This window comes from Phodopus roborovskii, unplaced genomic scaffold, assembly GCF_943737965.1.
Source record: "Phodopus roborovskii unplaced genomic scaffold, PHOROB, whole genome shotgun sequence".
Lineage (NCBI taxonomy): Eukaryota > Metazoa > Chordata > Mammalia > Rodentia > Cricetidae > Phodopus > Phodopus roborovskii.
In genome coordinates, this window is record NW_026126460.1 from 24,099,446 (window position 1) to 24,112,307 (window position 12,862).

Below are 12,862 nucleotides of genomic sequence, written 5' to 3' on the forward strand. Positions count from 1 at the left end.
TTTGCAAGAAGCATTGTTTTGCACATTTATTTTGTTCCAGAAGTTATAGGCTAGTGGTTTTTTTTTTTTTTTTTTTAATTATCAAAGCTCAGATTTAGAAGTGTTTATGGGATTATATATGTGTAGAGAGAAACTGGAGTCAGGTGTAGACATGATGACTGCTGGAGCTTGCCCCAGTGAGGTGGTAAGTGCTGTGGAGGTGATCCACTTCCGTTAGTGCTTCAGGGGGACCTGTGTGCTCTGTGTATCCTTTTGGTAGAAGAGCTGCTTTGTTTGCATCCCAGCACTGGAAAACCCCATGCTTCTACTTTTTTCTAGATAGCCACACCTTAACCCTGCCAGCTGAGCATCTCTTGGGTTTGTCGAGTGTTTCGATGTGCCACTCTTCTTCTTCATCGTCCTGCTCTTAGTATGGTCTTTGTATTTTGAAAGTTATTTGTAAGTCGTGTTTGCAAGGAAACAATTGCAAATGCAAGTGAATGTAATTTCTTCTTTGAATCCTTATTTTTCTTCCAGCCAGGCCCCCACTTAGTAGCCTGGGTTGGCTTCAGTTTCATAGCAGACTTTTTTATCTTAGTCTCCTCAGTGATGAGATTACAGGTGTGAGCCACCACATGTGGCATGAGTGAGCCTTTTATTTCTGGTTTTTGGATGATCTTTGAAGATGAATCACAGTGTACCAATAACCCATCATCCTGGAGACCTGCTCCTAGATCTTGGGAGCAGTCAGTTTTCTTCTGGCTTTCAACTGTAACTGTATGATTCTTAAGTAGGGTATGATAGCTGGAGGTGATGAGAGGGATGTAACAGCCTTGAAATAGTGATATGGGGAAAGATGGGAGAGGTTGTCAGCATTACAATACTGACCTAATGAGGAAGTAGACTAGGCGTGAGCTGCTGTGCTTCACTGACTTGTAGGGTAGGGGCTGCCCTCTTATGAACGAGGCATCCATTTACATGAGTGGGCTGGGTCCTAATGTGAGGATGTGGTGGGCAGAGATTCGGGGGACTTAAGAGTAGGCATGCCTGATTTCATAGGACCCTCAGTTGCTAGTGTGGACTCCAAACCATTTAAAACTTCTTTTTCCAATGGCCATAGCAGGTGAGTCTAAGAGAAGGCTGTGCCCATGTACCTGGGTGTGTTTTACTTCCTGAGGGCCTCTCTTTCTTGTATTTTGCTTAAAATCTATTCAAAAGTGCCTTTAATAAACCCCAAACTCTGCCTCATAAACATAACAAGTAAATTCAGTTTCAGTAATAATTAAAAAAGTTCTCTGACCAAGCAGTGTAGCTGTATTGAGTATCCTGTGGCTGGCTCTCTTCCATTTGTAAGGATTCTTTTGGGGATGAGGGCGGCTATCTAAGGTTTAGAATAATCGTCATTTTTAATCACTTTTTTTTCCTTTGCCTCTTAGTGTGGGACTACAATACTGGCAGAGTGGGAGCACCATTAGTTTGCTGTGAAATCAAATTAAAGAACTGGGAGGAAGGTAACAACTTATTTTAATCACAGAACATTAACTTTTATAAGATCGAAATGAGAAATGTACTCTATTTCTTTTGGTTACATATTTTAGATTGTAAAATTCTAAGTGTGCAGTTTGTTAATCATATTACCTGTGTTTTATATAGAGCTGAACAGATGAACTTAGTTTGCATGCTTCAGAATTGATTCTGAAGAATAGAATTATTTTTATTTTGCTTATTATTTTGTGTGTGTGTGTGTGTGTGTGTGTGTGTGTGTGTGTGTGTGTGTATTGTATGTGCCGTGCACACGTGCATGTTCATGTGTGTGGAGGCTAGATATCAATCTTGGGTGCATTCTTCAGCAGCCATGTCTTCCTTTTTTTCTGAAACTAAGACTGTAGGCTGGCTGGCCAGTGAGCCCCAGGAATCTCTCTCTACCTCCTGACTGCTGAGATTACAAGTCTATGTACCATGCATGGCTTTTTTTTTTTTTTTTTTTTTTTTTTTAAAATATGAGTTTTGGCAGTTGACCTCATGTCTTCTACTTGCACACCAATTGATCAGTCTCCCTAGTCTCTTGCTTCTTACTTCATTAAGTAAATTATGTAAAGTAAAAATGATAGCAGAAATTTGAGAGAGGGGCTAAGTGAATAGTGTTACTAAGTTAGGAGGTCCAACAAAGATGATTCATAAGGTAAAGGCTCTTGTCTCTGATCCTCAATACTGGAGTTAAATCCTTAGAACTCACATGGCTGTAAAATGGAATTTCTGACAAAGTGTAATGACCACTACACATATGCTGTAGTTATTGTGTGCCTGCATACATGCATATGTGTGTGCTTGTTTGTGTGTGTGCGCGCGCACACACACACACACACACATACACACACACCACACACACATACACACACACACACACACATACACACACACACACACACATACACACACACACACACACACACACACACATACACGGAGTGGGGGGATGGGGAAAGGAGGAGAATAAATGTAGTAAAAGAATGGTCATAATTTTACCTTGTAGGAGAAAAAAAAAAAAAAAAAAAGAAACCACATTTTTCTTCTATGTGGATTTCTCTATTTTTCCTTTTCCTTGAGGGCTGCAAACAAAGTTTTTAAGAAGAAAAAAATTGTATTATAATTCTATAAAAGTTTTTTGTTTTTTTCTTTAAAAGTCACTATAAAATGTTTGTGTCATATTAGCATACAGATTATCTGTGATTTATTGGGACATACCTTTCCTTTCTAAAGATTCTAAGGCTCTGATAAAATTTGTTTTTCACAGACGTTAGAAAAATATTCAATAAAATTTAAGCTTAGAGTCGGCTTAAAATTATTTGAAAGAACAAATTTCTGAGTATATAATAGTTGATTTTTATGAAGGCATTTGCTTTATTATTTAATATTTGGCAGTTCTTTTTATCATTTTGCTAGCATGATATATGGACCAAGTAGAAACTTTGTAATTATTTTACCTAATAGGTGGAGAATGCTGGAGTTTAGAATGTACTTTTTTTCTAGGAATAGTAGCTTAAAAGCATGGATGCTCATTATTGAACAACTGAAAGTTTGTTTCTATCTTATTGGTAATGCTTAGCCACAATATATACTTCATTTCCCCTGGGGAATCTACTCGGTTAAAATAAGATTTGAATTTTTATGTAATACCAATATGGTTTATTTTGTGTTTATTAGGTGGCTATTTTAATACTGATAAACCACATCCCAGAGGTGAAATTCTTATTGGTGGCCAAAATGTGACAATGGGGTACTACAAAAATGAAGCAAAAACAAATGCTGATTTCTTTGAAGATGAAAATGGACAGCGGTGGCTCTGCACTGGAGATATTGGAGAGTTTGACCCCGATGGTTGTCTGAAGATCATTGGTGAGGCATTTAGTCCATTCTTTCTTTCCTTTAGATTATCTTATTTTATATTATGTGTATGACTGCTTTGCCTACATGTATGTATGTGCACTACATGTGTGCATGGTATCCATCGAGGTTAGGAGAGGGTGCCCAATCTTCTGGAACTGGAGTTACAGATTGTTGTGAGCTACCATGTGGGTGCTGGGAACCGAACCCATGTCCTCTGCCTGAGCAGAGCCATCTCTCCAGCCCTTGAACCCTTTCTTAAAAGTGAGTATTTCCCAAATGACTTTACAGAGAGGTGCCTGTGTTTAGAGACACTGTTTAATAGTGAAGAGGGACCAAGTGTTTTTAAGCTTGACATATTATGGATAAGGTTGCGAAAGCTGTACAGCCACAGATTTGTCATCATTGTTAGTTAACGTTAGTCATTCACCATGGTTTGTGTAGAAACCGATGTCATCAAAATCTGACTTAGTGAATGAAGGAGTTTTATTGGACTTAGAGGAAGGAGTGTGGGTAGTGGGTGAAAGGTTACCCAAAGGAGGAATGACTCAAAGACAAGTGCATCACCAAAAGTCCACCCCCACCCAGCATGAGTGAGCTCACACACGCTGCAACTGGTGAGCTTTCTGGGTGACTTGCTGGCAGATTGACAAGTTGAAGAGGTCTCTTGGCAGCTCAGTTGGTCTGAGCCTCTTCTGGGCAGCTTGGCTTCTCTGAGAGCATCTCTTAGCAGCCTTTACTGCTTGTGTAAGATTGAGAAGGGGAGGAGTCCAGTGCATCAGGGACTCCTAGAGCAGTGGTTCCCATCCTTCCTAGTACTACAACCCTTTAATACAGCTCCTCAGGTTGTAGTGATCCCCAAACATAAAATTAATTCATTGCTGCTCTAATATTGCTACTGTTATGAATCATAATGTAAATATCTATGTTTATGAATGCCTTATGTAACCCCCGTGAATGGGTTATTTGACCCCCTGGAGGGGTTGTGGCCCACAAGTTGAGAACTGCTGTCCTAGAGCTTTTGTGTTATTTCCAAAGTGAGCCTACCTTCATAATGTCTGAGTCATGTGGATTTTCCCTGCAGGATGGAAAGTTTGATTGAGTGATTTATCTTGTAGGAAATCACTGTGCAATACCTGGTCATATCATGAAGGTCAGAAGGGCACCAGAGGCCTCCTTTCCATCAGTTCTGCATCCCTATTTCATGTACCATTAACAGAGATGTGCCTCAAAATGTTTTCTCTCCATCTTTCCACATTTGTAGGCCTGGCCTGTACTTGTTGCCACCCTCCCATAAGGATTTCCTTTCTGCCTCTATGCACCTCTCCAAACCTTTTTACTTCCATCAGGTGATGGGGAAGCCTCATTGCTTTAAAAAACCTTTAATGGCTGCTAGAAGTTCAGTTCAAGGTGTTTCTTTTCCCGGCCATCATTCCGTCATTCCCGTCCCTGCCTCTTTAGAATTGTTTCCCCCTCTTTTATTATGCTCCAGTGTTTTCACTGACATGGCCCTTGCCAGTGCTGTCCCACCTGGATACTTCTTACTCTTATCAACAAAACTCACCTCAGGCCCCACTGGCAAGGATTCCTCCCAAGTCCACAGGTTGACTGTGCTGTGTGGAGTGTTGTTTTAGTGTTACTCTTTAGTGTTTGCCCATTGCCTTGCATAGCTGGGGTACTAGTGAGTGGCAGGAGCATATCAGCTTAGTTGAATATATTGAAATTGTGAGGCTGATGTTTCTTAAGTAAAACTTTTCCCACTAAAGGACTTAATAGTAGAAAATGAGGGTCTGATTTTATATTATGTAGTCTCGACTCAAGGGCAGCCATCAATGCTTAGTTGGGAAAAGTTTTAAATGACTTGGTGCTGGTATTTTTATGTGCTTAAGGTGTTAGCCACTGTTCTCAATGCTTCTGCTTTTCTGTGCAGATCGTAAAAAGGACCTTGTAAAACTGCAGGCAGGAGAGTATGTTTCTCTTGGGAAAGTAGAGGCAGCTTTGAAGAACCTCCCTCTGATAGATAACATTTGTGCATATGCAAACAGGTAAGCATGAGGAGTCTGTGCAGAGTGTGTAGAAGTTGGTGGGTGTGCCATGAGCAGTTGCGCCCATATGGAACTCTTCTGACTTACGGGCCCGCCACCTCCCCTTTATGGCTAGTGAGCTGGATTTATTTATTTAAGAATAACTCCAAACGTGGTGGTGGTGGCAGCGCACACTTTATTCTCAGCACTAGGGAGATAGAGACAGGCAGATCTCTGAATTCCAGGCCAGCCTGGTCTACAGAGTGAATTCCAGTACAGCCAGAGCTGTTATACAAAGAAACCCTGTCTCAAAACAAACAAACTCCAAATGTTCCTTTCCTCATGATGCTGTTATTTCTTCGGGTTCAGGCTGGCCTTGCATTCATGCCTTAGCCTCTCTAGTTCAGGGTCCACAGGCTTTCTGCCCAGCAAGCATACGGTTTTGTATTTTTCAAAACAATACTATTCGTTTGGTGATACAAATTCTTCTTCAGAAGAAAATAAGCACCATTGCAGGTCTCCCTCCCTCCCTTCCTCCGTCTGCCCTTCCCTCAGTCCCTCCCCAGGGTTTTTCTGTGTAGCTCTGAGTGTCCTGAACTTACTCTGTAGACCAGGTTGTCCTCGAACTTGGCTTCTTCCTCCCAAGCACTGGGATAAAAGGTACCTGGCACATCACAAGATTTTGACTTGCCTGCTATATTTCTTCAGAAACATAATTTACAGTTTACTTTTCTTATCTTGTTTCCAAGAATTTATTGGTCATTTCAAAGAATTTGGAAAAATATAATTTTCTTTAAAAATGTGTACATTACATTAATATTACATTATTATAGTTAGGCACAGTTAGACTTTATGAGGTTTGCTTGCAGTGAACTCTCAGAGCTCTCAAATGTACTAAGTGGTAAGAGGCATTGCACAAGTTAAGTATGATGTTGATTTTTAAATATGTATGTTCCTAGTTTTTCCAATAGTAAAGAGTTGGCTATAGAGTGCCAAGGTAATTGATTACATTGGTAAGCATGTTGCATGCTATTTTGGTTCTTTCTAAAATTTCCTTTCTGTGTTTCAGTTACCATTCTTATGTAATTGGATTTGTTGTGCCAAATCAAAAGGAACTCACAGAGCTAGCTAGAACAAAAGGATTTATGGGGACTTGGGAAGAGTTATGTAACAGCAGTGAAATGGAAAACGAGGTCCTTAAAGTGCTTTCTGAAGCTGCTATTTCAGGTGAGTGTTCTGGCAAACTGATGTTTGGAATTGAGATGTGAAAAAAATATGCATTTATTTAACCTGTTGTGCTATAAGGGCTAGCATGCAGCCTTTGCTTCCTGGAAACTGTTTCCACTATTTAGGCCCTTTTGTGGGACATTCAAACATTTGCTCCCACTAAACTGATTTTTTAAATTTTTTAATTTTTTAGACAGAGTTTCTTTGAGTAAGCCCTAGCTATCCTGAAACTTTTTCTGTCCAGGCTGGCCACAGACATTTGCCTACCTCTGCCTCCTGAGTGTTGGGATTAAAGGTGTACACCATTACTGCCTGCTCTAAACTGATATTTTAAAATACATTTTAAAAATTTTAAATTTTCTTTTAAAATGTGCACATGGCACTATTATAATAGTTATATAATATGGAATTTATCAGCATCTTAGTTCTTTTTCTGTAATAAAATACTTAAGGGTAAGTCTATTTTGGCTCACAATTCATCATGGTGGGTAGATTATGGTGGCAGAAAGCTTGAAGAAAGCAGGCACATTGCATCCATAATCAGGAAACAGAGAGAGGTCAGTGTTGGTTTTCAACTAGGTTTCATCCTTTTTATGTTGCCTAGGGAATGGTACCTCTCAGAGTGGGCAGGTCTTCCCAACCGAGTTAACCTAATCAGGATAATCTCCCATAGGCATTCTCAGAGACCCATTGTCCAGATGGTTCTAGATCTTACTAAGTTGACAGTATTAAGCACTGCAATCAGGAAGTACCAAGTTGGGATTTATAGTCTCTTGGCTGTTCTTATCCTTTTGTTTGGCCTTTGTGTTTGGCCTTTGCCTTTTCTGTGCTTGCCTCTGCTGTTCTTCAGAGCCCTGCAGTTTCCAGGGCACGGTGGTCCTTGTTAAAAGGTCACTAGTACGATATAAGATATATGTCCTATCCTCTTTTTGTATTTTAAAGATTTGTATTAGTTTATGTTAATTATATGTCTCATGACATTTTCATACATTATAATTTTGGTTCTATTCCTGTTATATTGTCTTTCCACTGGATAGTGGCTCCTGCTCCTGGCAAGTGTTCACAGCTGCCTGGAGGTCTCTCTCTCTTTTTTTCCCTGTGAAATACTGATATTGTTTGTTCAGTACTAAGCATCTGTGTCTAAGTGAAATATTAAATATAATATAAGTATTACATTTTAGTTTTAAATATGATTGTAAAACATTTTCATTTGCATTTTCCAAATGAGGTAATTATTTTGGTTCATTATTTCAACTCTGATTATGTTTTAGAATTTATGAGCTTGAAAATAGTTTGTAACATTTTAGTAACTTAAAACTTTGATTAATGCTACATTGATTTAGTATATATCTAATGTTAATTCTATTGATTAATATTCATTGAACATGTGCAGTTATTAAGAAAGGTAGACTGTGCAAGCATTAAGACTTGTATACTGGGTCTGGTTCAGCAGTAAAAGAGTGTTTGCTGCTATCAGAGGATGGAGATCGGTTCATAGCTCTAGGGCAACTGACAGTTTTTCTGGTATAGGGACTTGTACTCACATGCAATTACACACACACACACACACACACACACACACACACACACACACACACACACAGACACACACAAATAAAAGTAAATTAAAAAAAAACTTAAAAAAAAAAACCAACTAGATACTGTTTACTTATTTTTGCATGTAAAAATTACTGCAATACAGTGTACATACTATACAGCTTGCTCATTTAACATGTATAATTACATGGTTTTTATATTCAGCAGCTTGCACAACTGTAAAATAGTCAATTTACATAACCCACCTCTACTCTTAGAAGTGGCATTTTCCATTTTCCTTCCTCCTTGGTCCCAGTCCTAGAGCTGCATGGTGTAATGTGGTGTGTCCCTGTCCAGCAAGTCAGCATGTGCTCTTGTCTAGCTAATGCTGCATGCTGTACCTTTGCAGCTCAGTAATGAGTTGGATACCCACATAAATGCAGTCATTTTAATGACAAGACTGCCTTCCATTTTATACCTATATCATTCATTCAATTTATTCTCCTATGGGTAAATTAATTTGTTAAGTGGTTTTTGCTATTATAGTTTTCATATGTGTCAAAAATGTGTCTGTTTGAGGCTTTGCAGTGACACTGCAGGGTTGCTTGTTTCTTTGGGTATTTGCTGTTTGCTGAGACTTTGACTGCATTTCTAATGAATGTGGATTCTTACTGTTGTGTTTTGTTTTCATCATCTCAGCAAGTCTGGAAAAGTTTGAAATTCCAATGAAAATTCGTTTGAGCCCTGACCCATGGACTCCTGAAACTGGTCTTGTGACAGATGCCTTCAAGTTGAAACGCAAAGAGCTTAAAACACATTACCAGGCAGACATTGAGCGGATGTATGGGAGAAAATAATTAGTTTTGGCATCAGTTTGCTAAAGCGAGTTCAGATCAAATAGGAAAATACTTGAAATGTATGTCTCAGGCCGAGGCAAACTCCATTCCTCATATTAAACCCAGCTGTTACTTCTCACTACATCACCATTTTTAACTGACAGGATTAGTAAAATATTAAGACAGCAAACTTGTGTCTGTCTGTTTCTTCCCCCTCCTCCAGTTTGCTTTGGCATCCATGACTGTGTTTGTCAATAGGAGAATTTTTCTGAATCATACTGGGGAAGCAGTGATTTTAAAACCTCAAGTTTTTAAACATGATTTATATGTTCTGTACAATTGTTCAGTTTGTAACTTTTTAAAGTTTGGATGTATAGAAAGATAAATAGGAAATATAAAAATTGGTTATTTGGGGGACTTTTTTACTTATTGTATTTAAAAACAAAAGGATATCAATGTGAAATTATGTAAATTTAAATGCTTATGAATCAAGTCACTGTTGAACAAAAGATTTGTTGCTGTGTAATTATTGTCTTGTATGCATTTGAGATAAATAAATATACTCAGACTTATGTTTTAAGACATTGAGACCTTGCTGATACCTGCGTGACATTATTGGTTTATATACTTATTTTTTTCTCCTGGGAAAGCAGTTGGGTTGGCACTGCATGAGATGAAGTAGCAAGACAGCCATGGAGTTCGGTGACAAAGGTGAACACAGTAAGTCTGGCACCAGATGCTGGTCATCAGTGTGCTCAGTGCTTGTCCTGTAGCGTCTCAAACTCATAACAAAAGTAAGTGGTCACAGTCTGAATGACAGCGGAGTCTTACAAGTAAAGGGTAGAGCTGTGTGTTAGCAGTGGTAGCGCATACCTGTAATCCCAGCACTTGGAGGCAGATGTGCTTGTGCTCAGCCTGGACCACATGGAGAGTTCCAGGTTAGCCACGGTTACACAGTGAGAGCCTTTCTCACAGAGGAAAAAAAAAGACAAAAATAAAGGATAGAAATTTGCTATTTATTTTGCAGACTATATATATACTTATTTGCCTCAGGTTATCTGTTCAAACTTATCTACTTTTTAACATCATATAGTTCTTATTTTAAAAATTAGAATTATTTTAATAGTGTGCATTCTCACGCGTGAGAGAGTGCAAGAGGTGGAGAGATAGGTAGACAGGTATTTCAGTGGTGGTAGCTTGTTAAAAAAATCATCTTTCCTTACCACCATAGCATTTCATATTAGAACATGACAGTTTAGCCTGCCTGTGAATACTGCTTGTCTGCGTCATTTCTAGTGAAGAGTTCTATTGCATCAGTTAGGATACACTAGGTAGGGCTGGAAGTCATGTGGGGCAGTATACTCATTGGACTGTCTTTCCTCCTCTCTAAATTCCCCTTCCCCTTCCTCTTCCCCTTCCCTTTCTCATCTCTCCCTGACAGGGTCTTGTCACATAGACTAGGATGGTCTGGAACTCAGAAATCCATTTGCCTCTGCTTCTCAAGCGCTGGGATTAAAGTAGTGCACACACACCACCATAACCAGACAGACATTTTTCTTGATCTTAGTCCCTTTAGGCATCAAAAGTAAAAGAGAAGATATAGAGAACAAAATGAACATGAGAATGCAGACCTGTGTAGGCGTTTATCCGTGTGTTGGCGGAGGGGTAGGGTGCGATGGTAAGAGGAGCCTTGGAGTTTCCCCCATGTCACGGACTAATTTGGAGCCATCCCCGTAGAGGATTTGGTGTTTTTTGTATATTGTATTTTTGAATACTTTTTGCTTTGTTGAAATTTAATTGTTTATGGTTGAGAAAACTTTCCAAAGAAGGAAAAGCATGGAAAGAAGTAAATGGAGCTCTCATTATCAGAATGCTATGAGCTGATAATTAACCCATTGTGGGTGGGGAGAATTTTGTGTCAGATGTCTTGCCTTCAGAATCATTGTGTTAAAGTGATGAAGAGAAAAAAAAGATAAATCTTTATATGTATGGGTATGGTGGCAGGGTATGTGTGTGAGTGCAGTTGACTGAAGAGGTCAGAAGGGGACAAATCCTATGAAGCTGGAGTTGCAGCCTGATGTGGGTGATGGGAACACAGTTCCAGCCCTCTGCAGGAGTGTTACATGCTCTTAATGCTGATCCGTCCCTCCAGCCCCTGTACAAAGGATTTTTAATTTTTTAAAAAATTGAATGTAAGGTTCAATGCTTTTGGAAAGGCACTAATGAATGTCAGATTAAGAGGTACTGGCTCATCAGGTCAGAGCAATGGCTGATTTCTCTCAACAGCAAAGCTGGTTAAGTTTAGAATTATGTTTAGTTCTAAGATATCAGAGGGCAAGTCTCAGGTACCACAGTAGAATATGATAATGACCCTTTTCTTTCTTTCTTTTTTTATTTTATATAACAAAGTCCATTTAAATGAAAACAAACATTTATAGGCAATATTTGGGAATTTGGGCGTTGTTCTTTCCAAACTACTTTCTGCTGGTAAGGGGTGCTGTCATGGGGAATTCCAAGAAGATTCAGATATCCTGGCTGTAGACTGTAGGACTGTTTTGTCCAGCTGTTTTGAATGTAGGATCACCTCCTACTCTGTTTCAGGCGGTCTGGCTTGATCAAACCATATTAGTCTGGAAGGAATCCACATCTTTTCATTTTCTGTGGAAACAAAAATAGAAATCCTTTTCCCCAGTAACTTGTCCTTCAACTTAAATTTTGGGGTCAAAGCATTTTTTTTTTTAATTTAATTTATTGTTTTACATGTCGATCCCAGTTCTCCCTTCCTCCCTTCCTCCTTCCCTCCCTTTTACCCTCTCTGCCCTCTCACATGCACTCTAACCACCCTCCCCTCCCATCCCCCCACCCCAATTCCATATGTAGGGGAATGCCATCCAGTTGGGGTCATGTAGATCTGACAGGTCATGTGAAGTAGGGACTAGGGCTTCTCTCCTGTCTCTAGATTAAGGCAGTTATCCCTCCATGGGGGATGTGTTCGCAAAGTCCTTTTGTGCACCAGGGATACATCCACTGGATGTATCCAGTGCATCCACTGGATAATGACCCTTTTCAAACAAACCATTCTCTAGCACAGGCAAGGTGACTTGAAAATTCCTTCATTTTTTTTTTTTTCTTGTTTCAAGAAGAAGAAGAAAAAAGGAAAAAAACAAAACAAAACAAAACAAAACAAAAAAAAAAAAAAAAAAAAAAAACACCAGACACGAGACCCTATCCTCCAAACCCAAACTAGCAAAACCCATGGATTATTAATTACTATTTAGCTAGGACAGAATCTAAGGAATTTCAAAGTAAGCTCTTCGAATATGTACAAGTGTAAATAGCATGGATCCTAAAAGAATGGTTCAGAGCCATTTTTTTTTTATTGTTTTCTAGAAATAAGCTAAATGTGGAATAAATGAACATCAGTAAGTAGCTGTCTCTAGCACATGTCCTGGTGGCCACCCCTCCTCATGCTCACACTCAGCCTGCCTGGGTGGTTGTTTGTTTGTTTGTTTTAGTGGTGGTGCCATTTTACTTAACACATTTTGCTGACTACAGCAGAGCTGAAAGTGGCACCTGTTATCTAAAACTGAGTTTGTGAGCTTTCATTGACATCTGCAATGTTGTGAGAAGTTTGTCATTTTTCAGCATTGTTTAAAAAGGTGAATCCAGAATAGCATCTGCTAATAAAACACTAAATGTTTTACAGCCTTAAACCATATAGTCCACGTGATACAACTCTTTATGACACTTACAAAGATACCTGGTGTGTGAGTTCCTTTTAGAGGAAGAGTGTGTCCGTTTGCAGTGCTCTAAAGAGGAGCTGCTGTTAAACAATGCATGCTGGACCACACTGAAAGGCAACATTGCATCCTGCCT

The 12,862-nt window shown here is 39.2% G+C and overlaps 1 protein-coding gene across 1 annotated transcript in view; it reads left to right on the top strand.

The window, feature by feature from the left end:
• Positions 1–9,574, top strand: part of Acsl3 (acyl-CoA synthetase long chain family member 3) — a 28,849-nt gene extending 19,275 nt beyond the window's left edge. Inside the window, exons 10-14 of the mRNA XM_051190542.1 lie at positions 1,416–1,490; positions 3,184–3,375; positions 5,294–5,408; positions 6,457–6,614; positions 8,850–9,574. Coding sequence (XP_051046499.1) covers positions 1,416–1,490; positions 3,184–3,375; positions 5,294–5,408; positions 6,457–6,614; positions 8,850–9,007 — 698 coding nt within the window. The 3' untranslated portion in view covers positions 9,008–9,574. The remainder of the gene's footprint in view (positions 1–1,415; positions 1,491–3,183; positions 3,376–5,293; positions 5,409–6,456; positions 6,615–8,849) is intronic.
• Positions 9,575–12,862: the final 3,288 nt, after the last annotated feature.